The sequence below is a fragment of the Sinocyclocheilus anshuiensis genome, unplaced genomic scaffold (genome assembly GCF_001515605.1).
Source record: "Sinocyclocheilus anshuiensis isolate Anshui unplaced genomic scaffold, SAMN03320099.WGS_v1.1 scaffold366, whole genome shotgun sequence".
Lineage (NCBI taxonomy): Eukaryota > Metazoa > Chordata > Actinopteri > Cypriniformes > Cyprinidae > Sinocyclocheilus > Sinocyclocheilus anshuiensis.
This window is the reverse complement of record NW_015547673.1, coordinates 1744660-1767827: the sequence shown is the minus strand read 5'-3', so window position 1 is coordinate 1767827 and position 23168 is coordinate 1744660. Positions and strand designations below refer to the sequence as shown.

Genomic DNA, 23168 nt, shown 5'->3' with positions numbered 1-23168 from the left:
GATTTGAGACTTTAGTCTTTGCAACTTTACAGATCTTCTTTATGCACCAAGAGCTTGTAACACTCCAAAGAGAAAGGAAAAATTTAAATCGCATCATATGACCCCTTTAAATAAGACATCACTAACAGGTTAAGTAAAAATATAATAAATATCTACAGTTCCTTTTTCTAGCTAACTATGGACTTTATGGACATTGAATGACTTTTCTGAGGTGTAAATGTAACTTTACATGACATTGCTTACAAGCTGCTTTACTGATGTCTTTCCGTGGTTGAAACACAGATTGAGCGATTACATGAGACATGATACGTTTCAGTAAGTTGTACTGTTTCTTTCAACACTTTCTGATGTTCAGTATTTTCATGCTTAAATTTACAAAATTTGAAAGTTGAGACAGTTTCATATCCAAAGTAACAACACAAGCTTATTAAAATGATTGGATGGGAGGCACGCTACAAATATCATTTAGAGAAGTTTTGCACATCAAATGAAAACGGAATAGACTAATGGCGCTTTTCCACTGCATGGTACGGCTCGGTACGGTTCACTTTTTGGGGGTTTTCCACTGGGTACAGTACCTGGTACTTTTTTTAGTACCACCTCGGTTGGGGTTCCAAGTGAACCGTACCGTTACCAAAACGTGACGTGTAAACTCTGCTGATCACGGATTGGCCGGAGAGAATCGTCACTACCTGCGTCACTGAACTTGCGACACAAACACAAAAGAACCGCTAGATTTAAATCAGCACAGCCAACGAAGGATCGAACGCAACTGTTTTGAACGAGCGCACCTTGTTTTAACAACCAAAAAGTTTTGTTGTCTGTTGCGGTAGAACAGACATTCCTCTCGTTGATAGCAGAGGAGCGGATCCAGCAGGAGCTTGATGGGGCGACGTGGAATGAAAAAGTTTTTTTTAGGAGTCGTGGTAGTAGAGGCGGCGCAACTATAACGACATGTGAATAATCCCGCCCACTCTAAAGCGGTACTGAACTGCAGTGGAAACGCAAACCGTGCCGAGCTGAACCGTGCCGTACCACGCAGTGGAAAAGCGCCATAAAATACTGATCTTGGGATTGAAGAATTGATGTCAGTTTATCAAAATGATTAAAAACACAGTAATTCCTATTGTCAGTGCAGCCCTGTAACTACTGCAGATCATCATTTTTTTGACCATTAATACCAATAGTGTGTTACATGTTTCTGTCTTGTGCTTTCAAAATGTAAAATTTAGTGGTTTTCTGTGAATTATTGTGCTCATAACTACTCGTATCTGATTCTCAGTCTAAAAATGGACAAGAGTGACCTGGTGCAGAAAGCCAAGCTTGCCGAGCAGGCCGAGCGCTATGATGACATGGCAGCCGCTATGAAGGCTGTTACCGAGGGCGGCGTGGAGCTCTCCAATGAAGAGCGCAACCTGCTCTCTGTGGCGTACAAGAACGTGGTGGGCGCCCGTCGCTCCTCCTGGCGTGTGATCTCCAGCATCGAGCAGAAGACAGAGGGGAACGAGAAGAAGCAACAGATGGCACGTGAGTATCGTGAAAAGATCGAGACTGAACTGCAGGACATCTGCAATGATGTGCTGGTATCTGCACTTCTTTCTCTTCATCTTCTGAACCTTTTATAATGATGACATCACTTGAAGTTAAATACAAAATATTTAGTGTTCAGTTTTCAAAGAACGCTTAATTTCAGTATTAAAAGTGGAAGAGTCAAATGTTGTTCCATATTTCACTATGTTTGACCAAAAATCCTGATGGTCCCTACCTGTCTTGACAGGGTCTTTTGGAGAAGTTCCTCATTCCCAATGCTTCTCAGGCAGAGAGCAAGGTGTTTTACCTGAAAATGAAAGGCGATTACTTCAGATACTTATCTGAGGTCGCGTCTGGAGAATCCAAGACCAGTAAGTGCATTGTATCTATCTATCTATCATTCTATCGTCTGTCGTTTCAGTGTTTTCCATACATTGATTTATTTGTGGCGGCCTGCCACAATATCAATATTGACTGCCACAAATAGAGTTGCACAAATTTGTCCAAAACTCATGCAGGAATCGTGATATGGCTGGATTAAATTTCAAAAGGCTATGATTTCATTGAATAAATGAGCGCTGTACAAGTCAAAATGCAGCGTGTTTATTTGAATGTATCTCTGAAGGGAACCGACTGTGTTCAGTAAAGTATTGATGGCATTTTCATTTTATCTTACCTACTTATAATGCCTGATAAAGTAGCGTTTATAAGTGCAGTTCTACTTTGCCGTTACTGGGGAAAACCGCTATATTTCTGCCGTTTCCATAAGCGCCACCTACTGGCAGAGAATGAATTTTCAATCAGCCCGTCTGCTGTTTTTGTTAAGACCAGTGCAAAAATCGACCCATATTTTTAAGCAGCAAACACACAAAATTTTGAAGAACATTTTATAAAAATTTGTTTTTGTATAAACCCGTATATGTTTTTTTTACAGTCATATTACGGTTTAATGTTACATTTTATTTTATTTTATTTGTGCACGTCTTTACAAAGGTTGTAAAAAGCCTTACATTTGATTTAAAAAACCCTGCAGATACCCTAAAATGGGCTTAACTGATATCAACTGTAATTAGGGCTGGTCCGAATACAATTTTTTGAGCTTCGAGGCTTCGGTAGTAACCAACACCGAATATTCGAAGCTTCGGAGGGAGGGGGCTGAACATATTCTTCTCTCTAATAAAGGAGCAGGAATCTCTGTGTGTGTGTGTCTGTCTGTTTGCATTTTTATGTCGAGAACCGTTCATCCAATCGACTTCACGCGTGGTGGGTGTGTTGCTGCGGACCCAAGGGAGTGCAGTGTCACATTTTGGTGCAATATGGACCAAACACGTTCAGAATTAATAAACTTTTAATAAACTACAGAACAGCGTGAGCCGGAAGCGGCGCGCCTCACACGGGCAGGGCTTATATGTTCCAAGAACGGATTCTGCACTAGTGATACAAAACACACAGGTCTGTTAAAAGCAATACTTTTAATAAGGTAGCCTAACATTTTTCTAACAAACAAATCACTCCCAAATCAGAAATTAGCAGCACAGTAATTACTGACACCGTAAAGGGTAGGCTATTTAAATAAAAGAACAAAAAATAAATGAACGAAGTTCTACGAACTGTAATAAATGAAGAACACGGTAGCATTCTTTCAATAACAGCATCACACATTTTAATTAACGAACGGTTTAAATAAAATTAAATGAATTCCCTTATATAGAATAAAACAAACTGTAATAGGCTAAATAGAACAAGGTAACGTTAGGCTGGCTAGACAGATTGTAGGATCTGCTGTGAAGTTTTGGGTGTGGTTGAGCATGTTGATGTTGATGGCTGCGATAACTGGGGATGTACCTATAGACAAATTATTATCAAAACTACTTGCAGAACTCAGGTGATTTTTCAAACTTGATGTGTTGTTGTGGTAGGCCAGTTTCAAATCGCATATTTGGCACACTGCCTTTGTCTTGTCCTCACTCAATTTAAAGTGCTCCCACACAGCTGAGGTCTTCGGCATTTTTGTCTTCTCATCCAGATGAACTGAATCATGACGTTCACTTATGGGTGATACATATTCAAGCGAGAATGAGAACCGTTTCGCGGGGGATGCCAGGTGTTCGAGAAAAAAAAATTGGAATCTCAAAATTGAGAAATTGGTACGTGCCGCCACAAATAGAGTGTAGGTTTGTGTGAAACACTGTTCTATCTGTCTGTCGTTCTATCCGTATGTCTGTTGTTCTTTGTCTATCATTCTGTCTATTATTATATTGTTCTATCTATCCGTCTCTCTGTTTGTCTGTCATTTATCTATCTATCTATCTGTCTATCCATCTATGAGTGATACACCAAAATTTTGGAAACTAAAAATATTTGGCCAAAACAGAAAAAAAAAAGTTTCCGGCGTAATACTTTTAGAGAACTGAAATCATCTTCTCCAAAGGTGCGTTTTGACTGTTTTAGCATCTATTTCATTAACATGCTGTGGAAAAGCTACAACAGGTGAAGACGTCAGCAGTTTGGATACACTTCAGTGTGACCAAAAATGATTCTAGAGTAGCACTATGTAAAATTTGTTCGGCTGAAACATTGAGAAGTGGCTTGTTGCTGAAGAACTTTACACCCTTAACAGCATAATGAGTTCAGTTACCCAAAGTGAATTCAAGGAACTTCATATTCAGTTTTGGTTTTTGATTAAATAAGAACTTTCTTTTTGGTTTCTGTAAAACGTTAATTTCACTGCATCACTATTATCTATCTGTCCGACGATCGGTGACATAAATATATTAAATTAATTATATATTTGGCTTTTTTTTTAATGTAATCAACACAATATCAACTTTTTGTTCTTTCAGCCACGGTTGAGAACTCTCAGAAGGCTTACCAAGATGCTTTTGAGATAAGTAAGAAGGAAATGCAGCCCACACACCCTATACGGTTGGGTCTTGCCCTCAACTTTTCCGTTTTTTACTACGAGATCCTCACAATCATTTTTTTTTTAGTATAATTCATTGGTATTTACAGGTTTTATTGTATGGTTATTAAACTGGCAGTTTGTTTTCACCAAATACAGAGTAAGTCTAACTTCTCTGCTTTCTTGTGTTCAATTCTGTGCTGCTTAAGCTGTATTTTAATGAATGTCATATTCTTAAACACAAGCAGTGACATTTTTAAACATTAATTTCGAAGAGGACACTGATTTATTCTGAATTATTTAAATGGTATTAACTTGAATGAGTAAAGCCAGTTTAAAGTTAAAGTTCAGTTAATGTTCTCTTCCAAACAAAGCCCCAAATGTAGGATAGTTTCTGCTTTGACATACTATGTTAATAATACCTTATGGTCCATATTAATCAAAAGAGCTAAAACATGTTTTTTACCATATGAGGTAGGAATGACATGTTTAAGAAGTCCCAAATTTTTACCACCAGCTGCTAACACTTTGGAATTATGCCTTTACTGTATGACCAAAAATGACTGAGTATTTTATGCTTCAGCTTTTTGATCGTGCCGGCACCTCACATGCACACTACAGTGGATATAGAAAAAAATCACCTCCCTTTAAAATAATCACATTTTGTTGCTTTGCAGCCTGAAATGAAGACGGCCACATTTTTTGTTTTATCCAGCTGTATTTACAATTTATAACATCCAAGTGAAAGATATAACACCAACATGTCAGAAATATGGACACGCGACATGTTCAGAATTAATAAACTTTTCATAAACTACAGAACAGCGTAGCCTAACATTTTTCTAACAAACAAATCACTCCCAAATCAGAAATTAGCAGCACAGTAATTACTGACACCGTAAAGGGTAGGCTATTTAAATAAAAGAAGAACGAAAAATAAATGAACGAAGTACAACGAACTAAATAAAGAACACTGTAGCATACTTTCAATAACAGCATCACACATTTTAATTAACGAACAGTTTAAATAAAATTAAATGAATTCCCTTATATAGAATAAAACAAACTGTAATAGGCTAAATAGAACAAGGTAACGTTAGGCTGGCTAGACAGATTGTAGGATCTGCTGTGAAGTTTTGGGTGTGGTTGAGCATGTTGATGTTGATGGCTGCGATAACTGGGGATGTACCTATAGACAAATTATTATCAAAACTACTTGCAGAACTCAGGTGATTTTTCAAACTTGATGTGTTGTTGTGGTAGGCCAGTTTCAAATCGCATATTTGGCACACTGCCTTTGTCTTGTCCTCACTCAATTTAAAGTGCTCCCACACAGCTGAGGTCTTCGGCATTTTTGTCTTCTCATCCAGATGAACTGAATCATGACGTTCACTTATGGGTGATACATATTCAAGCGAGAATGAGAACCGTTTCGCGGGGGATGCCAGGTGTTCGAGAAAAAAAAATTGGAATCTCAAAATTGAGAAATTGGTACGTGCCGCCACAAATAGAGTGTAGGTTTGTGTGAAACACTGTTCTATCTGTCTGTCGTTCTATCCGTATGTCTGTTGTTCTTTGTCTATCATTCTGTCTATTATTATATTGTTCTATCTATCCGTCTCTCTGTTTGTCTGTCATTTATCTATCTATCTATCTGTCTATCCATCTATGAGTGATACACCAAAATTTTGGAAACTAAAAATATTTGGCCAAAACAGAAAAAAAAAAGTTTCCGGCGTAATACTTTTAGAGAACTGAAATCATCTTCTCCAAAGGTGCGTTTTGACTGTTTTAGCATCTATTTCATTAACATGCTGTGGAAAAGCTACAACAGGTGAAGACGTCAGCAGTTTGGATACACTTCAGTGTGACCAAAAATGATTCTAGAGTAGCACTATGTAAAATTTGTTCGGCTGAAACATTGAGAAGTGGCTTGTTGCTGAAGAACTTTACACCCTTAACAGCATAATGAGTTCAGTTACCCAAAGTGAATTCAAGGAACTTCATATTCAGTTTTGGTTTTTGATTAAATAAGAACTTTCTTTTTGGTTTCTGTAAAACGTTAATTTCACTGCATCACTATTATCTATCTGTCCGACGATCGGTGACATAAATATATTAAATTAATTATATATTTGGCTTTTTAATCAACACAATCAACACAATATCAACTTTTTGTTCTTTCAGCCACGGTTGAGAACTCTCAGAAGGCTTATTTTGAGATATTTGAGATAAGTAAGAAGGAAATGCAGCCTACACACCCTATACGGTTGGGTCTTGCCCTCAACTTTTCCGTTTTTTACTACGAGATCCTCAACTCTCCTGAGAATGCCTGTCACCTCGCTAAGACGGTTGGTATCTTTAAATGCTAGCAGCATAAGGGGCCGTTCACACAGGACGAGTTCTTGCATTTAATAAAATTTGGACAGAGACCCATTATAGCAGTTGAACTGTTTTTAACTTGCCATGTAGTGAGAGACAGTACAGTCGCCAAAGATATCCATCTAATGCGTTAAAAAGCAAAAAAAACTAGGATGTGTCCTATGTGAACAGCCTCTTATGCTTCATCATATGAATTTGTATTTTATTTCTTTGACTACAATGAACATTGTTTGAGCCAAATCAAATACAAGCACCAGTGTATTTCATGCTCAGCCCAAATGAGAAACCAGTGCCTCTGTTACAGGCTTTTGATGAAGCCATTGCTGAGCTTGACACTTTAAATGAGGACTCCTACAAAGACAGCACCTTGATCATGCAGCTTCTAAGGGACAACCTCACTGTAAGTCCTCCATTATACATTCTGCACCAGTTATATTTCTGTTTAAGTGCTTAATTGGCTCATATAATATATTCATTCTCATACATGCAGCTTTGGACGTCAGAAAACCAGGGTGACGAAGCAGGCGACAATGAGAACTAGGGGAGCAGCACTGATTTCCAAACACCTACACACATCCACCTTAAATACACAACACATTTTTTGTTTTATCCAGCTGTATTTACAATTTATAACATCCAAGTGAAAGATATAACACCAACATGTCAGAGAGAGAGAAAAAACTGAATCGGTGAGTTGGAAAAAAAAGATCACCCCCTTGTGTCAGTATTTTGTTGAACCACCTTTTGCTTTAATTACAGCCTTGAGTCTGTTGGGATATTTTGTTTCTACTAACTTGGCACATCTGGACTTTGCAATATTTGCTAACTCTTCTTTTCAGAACTGCTCAAGTTCAGTTAAATGTGATGGTGAGTGTTTGTGGACTAGGGGAGCCGCACTGATCTCCAAACACCCACACATCCACCTTAAATACACAAATGGCTTCCACCAACCCTCCCACCTCATTCCACCCTACAGCACCCACCCCCCTCCATCCAGTTCCCGTCTCGCTCCCCTGTACCTTCTGAGTGATGATCACCACCCACAGGAAGACGCTCGGCGAAGCCCCCATGGCTGGGAGGGGGGTGGGGGTGGCTCACAGGGTGACATGCTGACATTATAGCAGGTCCAGTCATTTTGTTTGTGAATTTAACATGTACTGATTATCAAACCCTGTCCTTTATGCGTGTCTGAGTGACTGTAAGATTGTGTGTGCTGCTAACAGAGAGTAACTGTGTGTGTGTGTGTGTGTGTGTGTGTGTGTGTGTGTGTGTGTGTGTGTGTGTGTGTGTATTCACCTTTTTCTCCTTCAACCACTGTGTGCTCAGTTTTGCTGTGTGCTTTGGGTCATTGTCATGTTGGAAGGTAAACCTTCTTCACATTGATAACTTTCTGGCAGAGGGAAACAGATTTTCCTCAAGAATTTGATGGTATTTTGCCACATCCATTTTTCCTTCTATCCTGACAAGTGCTCCAGTCCCCAGGACATTACCACCTCCATGCTTTACTGGAGGAATGCTGTTATTTGGATGGTGAACTGTATTGGATTTCTGTCAGACATATCGTTTGGTGTTTTTGGCCAAAAAATTATATTTTAGTCTCATCTGCCTCAGAATCCTCAAGGTGCGTTTTGGCAAAGTTCAGTCGTGACTGCATGAGTCCTTTCTTGAGGAATGGCTTTTTTCTTGCAACTCTCCCATACAAGCCACATTTGTGGAGAATTTGTGATATTGTTGTCACATGCACACAATGACCAATCTTTGTCATAAATTCCTGCAACTGCTTCAGAGTTGCTGTAGGCCTCTTGGTAGCATCTCTGACCAGTTTCCTCCTGGCTCTTTCATTCAGTTTGGAGCGTCGTTCTGATCCAGGGAGGGTCTGTGTTGTACTAAATACCTTCCACGTCTTGACCTTTAAAATAATCACATTTTGTTGCTTTGCAGCCTGAAATGAAGACGGCCACATTTTTTGTTTTATCCAGCTGTATTTACAATTTATAACATCCAAGTGAAAGATATAACACCAACATGTCAGAGAGAGAGAAAAAACTGAATCGGTGAGTTGGAAAAAAAAGATCACCCCCTTGTGTCAGTATTTTGTTGAACCACCTTTTGCTTTAATTACAGCCTTGAGTCTGTTGGGATATTTTGTTTCTACTAACTTGGCACATCTGGACTTTGCAATATTTGCTAACTCTTCTTTTCAGAACTGCTCAAGTTCAGTTAAATGTGATGGTGAGTGTTTGTGGACTGCAGTCTTCAAGTCATTCCACAGATTTTCAGTGGGGTTTAAGTCTGGGCTCTGACTAGGCAGTGCAAGGACATTCACCTTTTTCTCCTTCAACCACTGTGTGCTCAGTTTTGCTGTGTGCTTTGGGTCATTGTCATGTTGGAAGGTAAACCTTCTTCACATTGATAACTTTCTGGCAGAGGGAAACAGATTTTCCTCAAGAATTTGATGGTATTTTGCCACATCCATTTTTCCTTCTATCCTGACAAGTGCTCCAGTCCCCAGGACATTACCACCTCCATGCTTTACTGGAGGAATGCTGTTATTTGGATGGTGAACTGTATTGGATTTCTGTCAGACATATCGTTTGGTGTTTTTGGCCAAAAAATTATATTTTAGTCTCATCTGCCTCAGAATCCTCAAGGTGCGTTTTGGCAAAGTTCAGTCGTGACTGCATGAGTCCTTTCTTGAGGAATGGCTTTTTTCTTGCAACTCTCCCATACAAGCCACATTTGTGGAGAATTTGTGATATTGTTGTCACATGCACACAATGACCACTCTTTGTCATAAATTCCTGCGACTGCTTCAGATTTGCTGTAGGCCTCTTGGTCTCTCTGACCAGTTTCCTCCTGACTCTCATCCAGTTTGGAGCGACATCCTGATCCAGGGAGGGACTGTGTTGTACCAAATACCTTGCACTTCTTAATAATAGACTTCACTGTGCTTCTAAAAGGATAGGGATAACCAGCATTGCTTTGTTACAATGTCAGTAATATGTAAATGAACAATGTGCACCCTTTCTGTATTCTTTATCCTAACACTTGGTAAATGATGATAAGGTAAAGCTGGTGTTTACAATCAACATGCTTTTAAGAACAAGACACACTCGCCTCATTCTCATTTGCAAAGCATTTATTGTAAGGAAAATCCCACAACATAGTGTATAAGCAAGGCCTATTGAAAAATGAATCGTATGAGAATCAAAGCCACTGATTTCATCCAGACACAAAGACTGATTTCAGATTAGCATATACTAGTATTCTACCTTTACCTTTTTGGCCATATATTTACAAGAGGAAAGACAGCAAATACCATATAATATTAGATGCGTTAACAATGAAGAAATAGATTTGTTTCAGCACATTTAAAATAGAAGAGATGCTGATAGAGAACTGAAGAGGCCAAATCCACAAGATCAGCTGTCATTCTCTGCAAACACAAACATCAACAGTAATGAGCTATTATCAGTCCAGACTGATGAGTGAGTTCATGAGTAAAAACCAAAACAAAACTGATCAACACATTAGAAAACTAGCACACATATGCAGTATCATTGCTCTGTACAGTCACACTTAGACACGCAGGAGTATGAGATGTACAGGTACTTGATTGTGCCGACACATGGATCCGAGAAGACACTGTTGGAGGCCAATATGGAGCAGCTGTTTTTCCCTTCACATCTACACAGTGATAAAATATAAATTAATGAAACAAAAACTTCATAAAAAATTATTTTATTGGTATTATTAAAGTCATTTGATTACCCTGTTGGAGAAAACGCTTCGATAAACGTTTAGTCTTAGCTGGTCTCCCAGCGTGGTTTAGGTTGCTGTTGTTTTTTCAGCAAGGTAAAGACTGAATGTGAAAATGTATACATTGAGCGTGTAAACTGACACACTAGTGACTACTGTCTGTGAATTTAAGGTGTAGCAGTCAGTTTTGGCAAGCTGAGAAGCAGGTTGTCCAGTAGAGCACGTGCTGCTGTCAGTTCAGCCGTAGTTAGCGCTGTGAATGCGTATGACAGTCCCTTCATCTGAAAACATCAATTCAACTTTTTACAGTCTCTTGGATGCAAAAAAGGTCATTATATACTATAATGTTTTATCATTTAGTCATAAACTCTAATGCATCATCAACCAAAATGGTAAAAATAAGCAGAAAGAACAGAATACACACCACAGGTCAGGGCACTCGTCGCATGTTCACAGATCAAACTTGAACCTAGGCCTACAGTAAATATATAGAAATGTTGTAAAGCAATTAAAAAAACAAAAACATAAATATAACAAATGTAAAACAGGCTTAGCGAGTGTGTGTTGCCTGTACTGTGATCATGCCTTTTAAAAGCTCACTGGATGGACGTCCTTCAGAGCAGGTGGTTTTATCTGTACGTCCATAGTTTGCAGTATTTATCTGAATCTTACAATTTTCTACATGGAGATAAAAAAAAATGGCATTCCTTAAATGAATCCATGTCATCTGATTTCTTGAAACAGTAAAAGAGAAGTAGAAAAATAGCTCACCACATTTCAAGTAAGCGTATCCAGCACCACAAGTCACAATTGTTTCTGAAAGAAGTTAAAAGGACAGAGGACACTGAAAAAAAGTGCATATGCCTTGTCATTACAGTGAGGAACATTTTATACTTGATCCGACTTAATAAATGTAGCCTACTTTTCTATCTTGTCATTGAGCTAACTGTTGGTGTAAACAAAAGTGTTGCGTTTATAATTTTGTTCAGTGTATTTGCTTTACATCAAATGACAATTTTGCGTTCTGTGAAAACCACGTGACCAATGACATCATTAATGTTCAGTTTGACAATAGATGTGTGTTCGACTAGAAGCGGCGCTGCACAGACCGATCGGTGTATGCATCAAAGTACCGTGAGCTATAGACCAATTTGGAGTAGACGTCACAGTTACGTCACTTGCAGCTGCACGCACGTTGTGGTGGCAGAAAATCACTGGTAACAAGTGGAGGGAAATGGGTAAAATCCATGGAATAAGAGAAAAATTTTTTAGATGTAAGAATCAGAATGCAAATAATTTTTTATAGAATACTGTCGTCAAAGTTGCCATTTGAAGCTAAACGCAGACGTTTAAAGGGACAGACTGTGGATGAAACCTGCTATGATTACCCTACTTTTAAAGCATTAATTTGGTCTACATAATATTCACATATGCAGTTCACATATTGTATTAGCCCTAAGGTTACATCATGAAATAGACTACTAATTAAACCTATAACATTTACCTATTTTATCTCACAATTCTGACTTTTTTCTTCTCTCAAATGCAAGTTTATATCTCCTAGTTCAGACTTTATAACTCGATTTAACTCAACAATTATGAGTTTGTCAATTCTGAGGGAAAAAACCCCAGAAGTGATTCTGAGCCGAGGGGGAAAAAAGAATGAGTTGATTTTTTTTTATCAGAATTGTGAGATAAGATGCTGCTTCAAGTCGAACACACCTCATTTTCTGATCGGCGGCCATCATGTTTTCCCGCAGCAAGAAGGAACACAGCTACAGCCAGAAAATAACAATAAATAAAAAAATGTACCTATTAGATTGTTTTATTAACATCTATACCTACCCCAACCCTACCTATACAATAATGCAAATACAGTAATTAATTGTTGTTCAGCGTGACAAAAATGATGCAATATTTATATGGCATTCCCAGTAGGACAATCTGGCCGTAGCTGTATCCCTTCTAGCAAGTTTGAGTTGAGTTTATTGTTACAGTTGATATGTTTATGATGATTTTGTTTAAGTTAACTACTCAATGGTTGTGTTTTGTCATATGTACATGTGGCGGCATGTATATACATCCGCGCATCTTTCATTAGGCAGATTGCGTAAAGTGATAAAAACACATGGATCAATGAAAAATAAGGAGCTATATATTTTAAAAGGGCAAAAATGGCGCATGTCCACCAAAGCGTTTATTTTTTTTTTTTCCAAGGGCTAGCATATTTTTTCAGTTGTTTTCAATTGGAGCGACTCGTTTTTTAAAACGCCAGGAGTTTGACGAGGCGCTGAACGTTGAAGAATGTTCTGCTTTGGGTAAAACGCAGCACTCCTCACTGTCACTTTTTACCCAGCCGTCCAATCACAGTGGAGAAGGGGCGGGACTAATACCACACCGACCAACCGCCACTTCATGCTTGTACAAAAAGAAGCACAACAGAACAAAAACATTCAAAACAAGGGCCAGAGTCAAGTCAACAAGTCCTTTATATTTTGTCAAAAATCTTTATAATAAGAAATAAATCTGCAAAATCAGATACTAGTAACAATTACACAGATATTCTGTATCATAGCAGCCAAAGCGTCTCAACTGAAAAACACACTGCGCTGCAGAAGCGCTCTCAAGTGCTCACAGCTAGGCATTTTCAGCTGGCTAAAAATGCTTTAGCCCTGTTCACACCGCCAGCGGCACAGCGACAAAAGCGACATGATCCCATTCATTTTCAATGGAGAGCTGGAGACTTCTGGCAACATGAGTAACAGTTGGCGACAGTCGACAGAATGTAGGCGTGAAACAAAAGTTAAGAGTAGTTTAACTTTATGCAAATTAACAGTGAATTTCGTGAGCGACAACCAATAGGATTGAAGAATCTGTCAGTGGCGCTCACACGTCACCATCCCGAGTGCAGGCAAAGACTATAGAATACCCAAGACTTGTCACTCATATAGTTTTGAATGGGGAAAAATTCAAAACTCAATATGGCCGCTCTATCGAACGAAGCCCCGCCTTCTGAGTAAAAGAGCCAATCGCTAATCGGTAAAGTCATCGCATCACTGCAGCTGCCGTTAGAAGTCAGTTAGTCTTGTGTAGCCAGACCTTCAGACTGACGGCAGAAGGTCTGGGAACCTTGGCCACTTTGAATGGCTAAGGCCTGCCCAATAGGCCATATGACTGACAGGTAAAGCAACCAATCATGTTTCGTTTTGTGCCGCGTCATGTTTAGGGGCGTGGAAATGTCCCCACAATAACAGACTGGTGTGTAAAACTCTTGGACATATTTGAAAGATTCTATGCCGAGAATTTTAAATATTCAACATACTTTTGAAAATCCAGCATTTAGATGATCCTAAAGGGGGGGTTTGGCATCACGGCATCTTTGTTTCCAGGCGGAACATTAAAGAACGCAACACACACATGTCTCCCGGAAATCCTGTATAATTCAACCAATCCGATGACGACTTCGAAACTCCTGAAGTGTTTCCAATTTTATGTGGGATATGCATCAGATGTTCAGTCTGTGGGCGTGACGTCTGAGGCTGAGACTACTTTACAGTATATACAGTACAGCGACAAAGTCGCTAGCAGTGTGAACAGGGCTTTTGGTGGACACATGGCCTAAAGTCGCGAAACAGAACTAAAATCATCACAACAGCTTTCAGTGCTCACTCACCCGAAGCGTGCACAGAAACCCACCCGTCAGCATGCGGATCTCTTGTCTTCTGCCATTTGAATTGTCAAATAATCACAAAATATGTTGAAAATGTCCGTCTTTACGAGTATTAACATAAAAACAGTCGGTTATGTCTTAAGCGAATGTAACATTTTGGGAGAAAATTAGATGTGAATAAATATATTGGATCCATGCATTCAGTTTTAAAGTTAAGGCAGTTTCCCTGCTGTCCCTGTTGTTAATCAAACAACAAAAGAAAAATCTGTGTCGTAAAGATATTTCTTTCTTTTTTTTTTTTTTTTTTTACATTTGGTTAGTTCAGTGGTTCTCAAACCTGTCCCGGAGTACCCCCAGCCCTGCACATTTTGTATGTCTCCCTCATACAACTCATCAGCCCATTAGTGGAGACTGCAAGACCTGGAGTGGGTGTGTCAGATATAGGGAGACATACAAAACGTGCAGTGCTGGGGTACTTCATGGAGGGGTTTGAGAACCCCTGGGTTAGTTTATTCAATTTCTGTAGTATTTCTCATTACTGTTAAGCCCATTTGTTTCTTTGTTCTGTTGTATTTACTGGTCCTGTTGCTTGCTCAAATTGTTCATTTTTATTACTGTTTTTATTTTCCTTTAAGGCCAATTGATATCTGCTGTACTTGATCAATTAAGTCTCAGAGATTTTTCCATCTGTACCATAATATTACATACCAATGCAGCCAATACCAGGCCAATTCCAAAGCAAAACATACATGTTTGAGATTAGGTTATTTACTATATTACGAAGTACATGAGATGATTTAATGAAAATTATGCTGTTGTTATTTAAGGTATTGATCTCAAACATTTATGTGTACACTACAACTAATACCAATTCTGTTTCTCAAAATCTCTCATAGCAAGAAAAACAGACACTTTGGAGAAGGTAATAAGCTCTGCAAGTACAAGAAAAAGCTGCCCTGCTTGGCAGAAAAATAAACACAAAAATGAAAATTCTGTCATTTACTCACCCTCATGTTGTTTCAAACCCATAAGACTTCGGTTCATCTTTGAAACACAAATTAAGATATTTTTATATTTCTGTCCAGAAATTCTGTCCATCCATTGATAGTTCAGGTAACTAAAACTTAGAATATCCTAGAAGGTCGTAAAGGTGTTTTAAAAGTATATGAATTTAGTGTTTTTTTTTTCTTGTGAAGAGATATGATTGCTTTATATTGTGAACAGATTTAATTTAGGCTTTTATTCACATATAAACACAAACATTTCTTATGGATTCATTTTATGACGCCTTTATGACTTTTTTGTATCTTCTAAGTTTTGGTTACATGGACTGTCACTGGAGGGAAAGAAAGCTTTCAGGTTTCATTACAAAATATCTTCATTTGTATTTTGAAGATAACCAAAGTCTGATGTATTTGAACTACAGGAGGGTGAGTAACTGATGATGTCCCTGAAAAATGAAGCTACAGATGATGTTTTTCCAGCGAATTGATGTTTATAAAAAGCACCAAATATCAGGAGAATTGTTGTAAAATGTATTGAAATCTTGCATTCTAATGTATTTTTAAAATTTGTCCAAATGTGAGAGACTGTCTTTTTTCTTTTCTATTCTTTTCTTAATGTAAGTTCATCTTAAATGTGAGTGGCTTTTTTCAATGGCACATGGACGTTAAATTTCTTGGATGAACGTTCTATTCTGGAATGTTATGTTTAAGCCATGCAGTTTTAAAGCAGTTTTCACAATTAACTGTTGTAAATTCTTCCTCAAATTTCTATGCAGTGCTAAAAGTGGAAATTATGTCAATGAATGTTGAAGATTTCACTTTGATGTAATAAACATTTTAAAATGTTGACTAAAATGTTTTTGACTCTCAAGAGTGTAAAAAGAGTGTGAAGAAATTGCTTAACATGTACAATTTAGATTTGTATTTATCTGGACATTTGATTTAAAAATATGTAAAAATGTAAGTTATTCCAAATAGATTTAGTGATAATTTGTGATATAATCATGTAAAAAATATATTTGGTTGAAAGTGAATTTTTTGTTTCAGTTGACTGTAGAAATTTGATTTGGTCACGCTTATTTTTTTCAGTTAACTGATTACTTGTAACAAGTTGAAGCAATTTTTTGCTTTGACCCAACAACACATTATTTCAGTACATTTACAGGCTTGCATAGTATAATGAACAGGAAATGGTGGAAAAGAGAGAAAAATACCTGCTGGGATGCAAATGTAGTTGGTAGTGTAATACTTGTAGGTGCCAAAACATGGATCTTTTGATGCAAGTCCTTGAGTGCCTATCTCACACTCTCTCAGTCCATCACATCTGTTTAAGGATAAAGAAATGAGTAAGCAAACCACAGGGTAAACAACATACTCAAAATTCTACCCATAATTCCTGAGTCTGAAGTCTCAAAGAAAAAGATCATTACCATTTATAGATCACAGGTACGTCTACTAAACACTTAGTATTAGATGTCTCAGATGGTGGTCGTCCAACGCTGCAAATTTGGCTGCTTGTGCGGCCAAACGTCGCTAATTGTACACTGATCACCCCAGAATCAGAATCTGGGGTGGTTGCTAGGCTGTTTCTAGCATGACTAGCATGTTGCTAACATGTTTTTAGCATGATTAACATTTTACTATCATGTTGCTAGCATGATTATCATTTTGTTAGCATGTTGCTAGTACAATTAGCATGTTACTAGCATGATTAGCATGTTAGTAACATGTTTCTAACATGGTTAACATGTTGCTAGCATGATTAGCAAGTTACTAGCATGTTTCTAGCATGATTGTCATGTTACTAGCATGTTGTTAGCATAATTAGCAAGTTACTAACATGTTGCTAGCATTATTCTACCATTAGCATGTTACTAGCATGGTGTTAACATTTTGTTAGCATGATTAACAAATTGCTAGTATGTTTCTAGCATGATTAACATTTTGTTAACATGATTAGCCATTTACTAACATTTTTCTAACATGATTAGCATGTTACTAGCATGGTGTTAACATTTTGTTAGCATGATTAACAAATTGCTAGCATGTTTCTAGCATGATTAACATTTTGTTAGCATGGCGTTTGCATGATTAGCAAGTTACTAACATGTTTCTAACATGATTAGCATGTTACTAGCATGGTGTTAACATTTTGTTAGCATGGCGTTTGCATGATTAGCAAGTTACTAACATGTTTCTAACATGATTAGCATGTTACTCGCATTTTGTTAGCATGATTGGTATTTTACTAGCATGGTGTTAGCATTATTAGCCAGTTACTAGCATGTTGGTAACATGATTATCAAGTTACTAACATGTTGTTAGCTTGATTCTAGCATGATTATCATGTTACTAGCATGATTCTAGCATGATTAGCATTATGTTAGCATGTTTCTAGCATGTTCAACAATTTGCTAGCATGTTTCTAACATGATTAGCAAGTTACTAGCATGTTAGCATTTTTATATCATGATTAGCAAGTTACTAGCATGTTGTTAACATGATTCTAGCATGAGTAGCATGTTACTAGCATGATTCTAGTATGATTAGCATGTTACTAGCATGATGCTAGCCTGTTTAACAAGTTGCTAACATGTTGTTATCATGATTAGCATGTTACTAGCATGTTGTTAGCATTATTAGCACGTTAATAGCATGTTGTTATTATGATTCTAGCATGATTAGCATGTTACCAGCATAATGCTAGCCTATTTCTAGCTAGCATGATTCTAGCATGATTAGCATGTTACCAGCATAATGCTAGCATGTTTCTAGCATGTTTAACAAGTTGCTAGCATGTTTCTAACACGATTAGCAAGTTACTAGCATGTTGTTAGCATGTTTCTAGCATGATTATCAAGTTACTAGCATTTTGTTAGCATGAATAGCAAGTTAATAGCATGTTGCTAGCATGATTCTAGCATTATTAACATGTTACCAGCATGATGCTAGCATGCTTCTAGCATGTTTAACAAGTTGTTAACATGTTTCTAACATGATTAGCATGTTAATAGCATGGTGTTAACATTTTGTTAACATGATTAACAAGTTACTTGCATGTTGTTAACATGATTCTAGCATAATTAGCATGTTACTAACATGATTTTAGCATTATTAGCATGTTACAAGCATGATGCTACCATGTTTCTAATATGTTTATCAAGTTGCAAGCATGTTTCTAGCATGATTAGCATGTTACTAGCATGGTGTTAACATATTGTTAACATTTTTAACAAATTGCTAGCATGTTTCTAGCATGATTAGCATGTTACTAGCATGGTGTTAACATGTTGTTAGCATGATTACCAAGTTACTAACATGTTGCTATCCTGATTCTAGCATGATTAGCATGTTACTATCATGATTCTAACATGATTACCATGTTACAAGCATGATGCTAGCATGTTTAACAGGTTGTTAACATGTTGTTAACATGATTAGCATGTTACTAGCATGGAGTTAGTATTATTAGCAAGTTACTAGCATGTTTCTAACATGAATAGCATGTTACTAGCATGTTGTTAGCATTATTGACATATTACTAGCATGTTTCTAGCATGATTCTAGCATTATTATCATGTTACTAGCATGTTTATCAAGTTTCTAGCATGTTTCTAACATTATTAGCCATGTACTAGCATGTTGTTAGCATGGTTAGCAAGTTACTAGCATGCTGTTAACATGATTAGCAAGTTACTAGCATGTTGTTAGCATGATTAGCATTTACTAACATGAATCTAACATGATTAGCCTGTTACTAGCATGATGCTAGCATGTGTCTAGCATGTTTAGCAAGTTGCTAGCATGTTTTCTAACATGATTAGCAATTTACTAGCATGTTGTTAGCATGTTTCTAACATGATAAGCAAGTGAATGGCATGTTGTTAACATGATTAGCAAGTTAATAGCATGTTGCAACCATGATTCTGGCATTATTAGCATGTTGCTAGCATGATTATAACATGACTAGCATGTTTCTAGGATGATGCTAGCATGTTTCTAGCATGTTTAACAAATTGCTAGCATGTTTCTAGCATGATTAGCATGTTACTAGCATGATGTTAGCATTTTTTTAGTATGATTAGCAAGTTACTAGCATGTTGCTAGCATGTTACTAGCATGGTGTTAGCATTTTGTTAACAGGTTTAACAAAATGGCTAGCATTTTGCTAGCATGTTTAACAAGTTGCTAGCATGTTGTTAACATGATTATCAAGTTTCTAGCATGTTGCTAGCATTTTCTAGCATGTTTACCAAGTTGCTAGCATGTTTCTAGCATGATTAACATGTTACTAGCATGGTGTTAACATTTTGTTAGCATGATTAGCAAGTTACTAGCATGTAGTTAGCATGTTTCTTGCATGATTAGCAAGTTACTAGCATGTTGTTAGCATTATTAGCAAGTTACTAGCATTTTCTTACCATTATTAGCAAGTTACTAGCATTTTACTAGCATGATTCTCGCATGATTAGCAAGTTACTAGCATTTTCTTACCATTATTAGCAAGTTACTAGCATGTTACTAGCATGATGCTAGCATTTTTAACAAGTTGCTAGCATGTTTCTAGCATTATTAGCAAGTTACTAGCATGTTGTTAGCATGTTTCTAGCATGATTAGCAAGTTACTAGCATGTTGTTAGCATGAATAGCAAGTTAATAGCATGTTGCTAGCATGATTCTAGCATTACTAACATGTTACCAGCATGATGCTACCATGTTTCTAGCATGTTTAACAAGTTGTTCGCATGTTTCTAACATGATTAGTATGTTAATAGCATGGTATTAACATTTTGTTAACATGATTAGCAAGTTACTAGCATGTTGTTAGCATGATTCTAGCATAATTAGCATGTTACTAACATGATTTTTAGCATGTTACAAGCATGATGCTACCATGTTTCTAATATGTTTATCAAGTTGCTAGCATTTTTCTAGCATTATTAGCATGTTACCAGCATTGTGTTAACATTTTGTTAGCATGATTAGCAAGTTACTAACATGTTGTTAACATGATTAGCAAGTTACTAACATTTTGTTAACATGATTAGCAAGTTTACTAACATGTTTCTAGCATGATTAGCATGTTACTAGCATGGTGTTAGCATTTTGTTAGCATGATTAGCAAGTTACTAGCATGTTTAGCATGTTACTAGCTAGCATGTTGTTAGCATGATTAGCAAGTTACTAGCATTTTGTTAGCATGTTTCTAGCATGATTAGCAAGTTACTAGCATGTTGTTAACATGTTTCTATGCTAATCCAGCTAAAACCAGCTAAAACCAGTTGATTCAGTAAAAAAAAAAAAACACCCAGCTACAAACCATCTGAAAACCAGCTAAGACCAGCCTGACCTGCTCAAAAAAAGTGTCCAAAACCACTTTAAAACCAGCTTGGGAGACCAGCCAAAGCAGCCAATCAGCTTTGACTGGTTTTAGCTTTTTATTTTCAGTAGGGAGTTGTTAAGCTTTGCTATAGCAATAGGTAGCTTAAATACACAATAAGATTCATTGTACAAAAGTTTTGACCCCCTCAATGAAAGTCTATGGGATTTTGGGTGGTTTTAATAGTCTAGTTTACGAAAACCGTCAGCCGGATCAGTTAGAAAAGATATAGCAACTCGAGTCAGACCAGTCTGAAGGTCTGAGCCAAGTTTGGTGTTTGTAGCTTGGAAGAAGAAGAAGAAGAAGAGGAAGAAGAAGAAGAAGAAGAAGAAGTTTAAATAGGATTTCAGTAAGTTGGCTTTTTCAAGCCAACTTAATAACAATAGAATATATAATAAATAACTTGATTTTGACACATCTTACCACAACTGAGACGCTGAGACCCATCACATGTAACTACAGTCTCTGAAAAATTAAAGAGTGCAGCTTCAACGTATTATTTGTCATTTGTAACAAAGTGAGATGAACAAACTACAGGGGAGAGAACAATAACATCCAGATACTACATTGGGAATACTAAATAATAATAAAACATAGTGACACACTACAACACACTCACAAAAAGCAACAACTATGAAATTCAAAACCGGACTTCACAATTAAGTCTAGTAAGATTTGCTTAACTGTTGATTGTTGATGTGGTTCAAGGATAAATGAAATACCTGCAGATATCAGCAATCTGGAGTTCAGAACTGTAAAACAACAACAGAAGATAAATGATTAAAATCCCTGTGCAATGCTAATCTTAAAGCCATTCACACTATTCTCAACCCTAAATTTAACCTAGAACAGAGCTGTTCAAATGTCTAAAAGTGCAACTATACATTAGTGTTCACCGTGCATCTGATTTTGCAATTTAAGCAGATGAAAGAAACTTACAGGTGAGCAGGAGGACACTGAGAGAGAACATGCTTCTGCTGTCGCCGTCGAAGGTGTACATGCAGCCTCTGATGAGCTGATCCATATTTATAGGGTCTGTTTTTCAGATAAGAATCAATATTGATTGATTGATGTCTTTCACATCTTTGACATCTGTGTAAGAAATGTGATGTTGAGCAAACACTTCCTATTGTTCCTGGACACTTATTTAGGAGTTAATCAGTGCAAATATTTTCACATTAAAATTCTAATTTGAAGAAAAAAAAAAAAAAGGTTTAAGTAAATATATTCTTCACAGTATTTTAGATTTTAGAATCTCAAAATACTATTTAGCAGAAAACAGGTTAAAATGTAAAAATATCATTTGTAAAATAATCATATTTTTCTAAGTACACTAAAAAATGCTGGGTTATTTTTTCTTAACCAAATGCTGGGTTCAGCTTGTTGGGTCATTTTATTGGGTTATTTTTTTTACATTTTTTTACCCAGGTGCTGGGTAGTTTTTCTGTAACTCAGCTGCTGGGTCACTTTTACTGTCAATGCAAATGATGAACCCCCTCACACAGCTTCCCAGCACTGGGTCAGTGTAACCCAATTTTGGGTAAACTGTGCCAAACCAGTTAAAACTGGATACATTTGTCAATGGTCATTTTGTGTTCTGTCCTGAGAGAAAACTTCCTGAGGGGAAACTTCCTAAATAAAATTAAGAAAAGGAAAAACAAAACAAAACCACTAGTTTAAAACACATGTGCAAAGTTCTTAGAAAAGTGCTTTTGGTGTATTTATGTTGGTTTTTTTTAACCCAAATGCTGGGTTCAGCTTGTTGGGTCATTTTATTGGGTTATTTTTTTTACATTTTTTTACCCAGGTGCTGGGTAGTTTTTCTGTAACTCAGCTGCTGGGTCACTTTTACTGTCAATGCAAATGATGAACCCCCTCACACAGCTTCCCAGCACTGGGTCAGTGTAACCCAATTTTGGGTAAACTGTGCCAAACCAGTTAAAACTGGATACATTTGTCAATGGTCATTTTGTGTTCTGTCCTGAGAGAAAACTTCCTGAGGGGAAACTTCCTAAATAAAATTAAGAAAAGGAAAAACAAAACAAAACCACTAGTTTAAAACACATGTGCAAAGTTCTTAGAAAAGTGCTTTTGGTGTATTTATGTTGGTTTAATTTTATATATATGTATATTACAAATATCATGAAATATTCATTCTTAAATATTATGTTTTTGGGGAGTCACACCACATGACATTTTATAATCTGAACTAACATTGCCTTGTCATGAAAAGGTTATCTGATATTTTAAGAGACTTACTGAAATTTGTTACAGTCAGTTAGGTTTTTAAATTCTAGGAAATAATGATAAAAGATTATGCCAAACTACTTCATAATGCTTCCTATTCTAAACGTTAACTCTTTTAATAAGACTGTTTTCTTCATTATGATGACAGGATAGTTGTTTCACACCAACATTTCTACTGTATCCCTCCAAAAAATATCAAATTGAATTTTAATTCAGAAATTAAAATGGTAAAAGAAATGCAGACATGCTACAAAATTGCTCCAAGTTGACTGTAAGACTGTAACTGTAAGATTC

The 23168-nt window shown here is 36.9% G+C and overlaps 1 protein-coding gene, 1 long non-coding RNA gene and 1 pseudogene across 4 annotated transcripts in view; 1 reads left to right on the top strand and 2 right to left on the bottom strand.

Moving 5' to 3' along the window:
* The window catches only part of LOC107702878 (14-3-3 protein beta/alpha-B-like), a 9573-nt gene extending 2184 nt beyond the window's left edge, over positions 1-7389 (top strand). The window contains exons 2-7 of one of the 3 annotated variants that reach the window (XM_016505319.1): positions 1283-1583; positions 1778-1901; positions 4374-4417; positions 6664-6783; positions 7119-7214; positions 7305-7389. In XM_016505319.1, the coding sequence (XP_016360805.1) occupies positions 1290-1583; positions 1778-1901; positions 4374-4417; positions 6664-6783; positions 7119-7214; positions 7305-7355 (729 nt within the window). In that variant the 5' untranslated portion in view covers positions 1283-1289 and the 3' untranslated portion in view covers positions 7356-7389. Of the gene's footprint in view, positions 1-1282; positions 1584-1777; positions 1902-4373; positions 4496-6663; positions 6784-7118; positions 7215-7304 lie in introns of all 3 variants that reach the window. The other 2 variants (XM_016505317.1, XM_016505318.1) reach the window with 2 other exon arrangements.
* Positions 4502-5078, bottom strand: LOC107702879 (uncharacterized). The gene is made up of 2 exons (XR_001635796.1): positions 5049-5078; positions 4502-4952 (listed from the first exon to the last, which is right to left on the bottom strand). It is a non-coding gene; the product is annotated as an uncharacterized LOC107702879 (long non-coding RNA).
* A 2362-nt stretch (positions 7390-9751) lies between the features above and the next one.
* Positions 9752-21719, bottom strand: LOC107702812 (rhamnose-binding lectin-like; annotated as a pseudogene).
* Positions 21720-23168: the final 1449 nt, after the last annotated feature.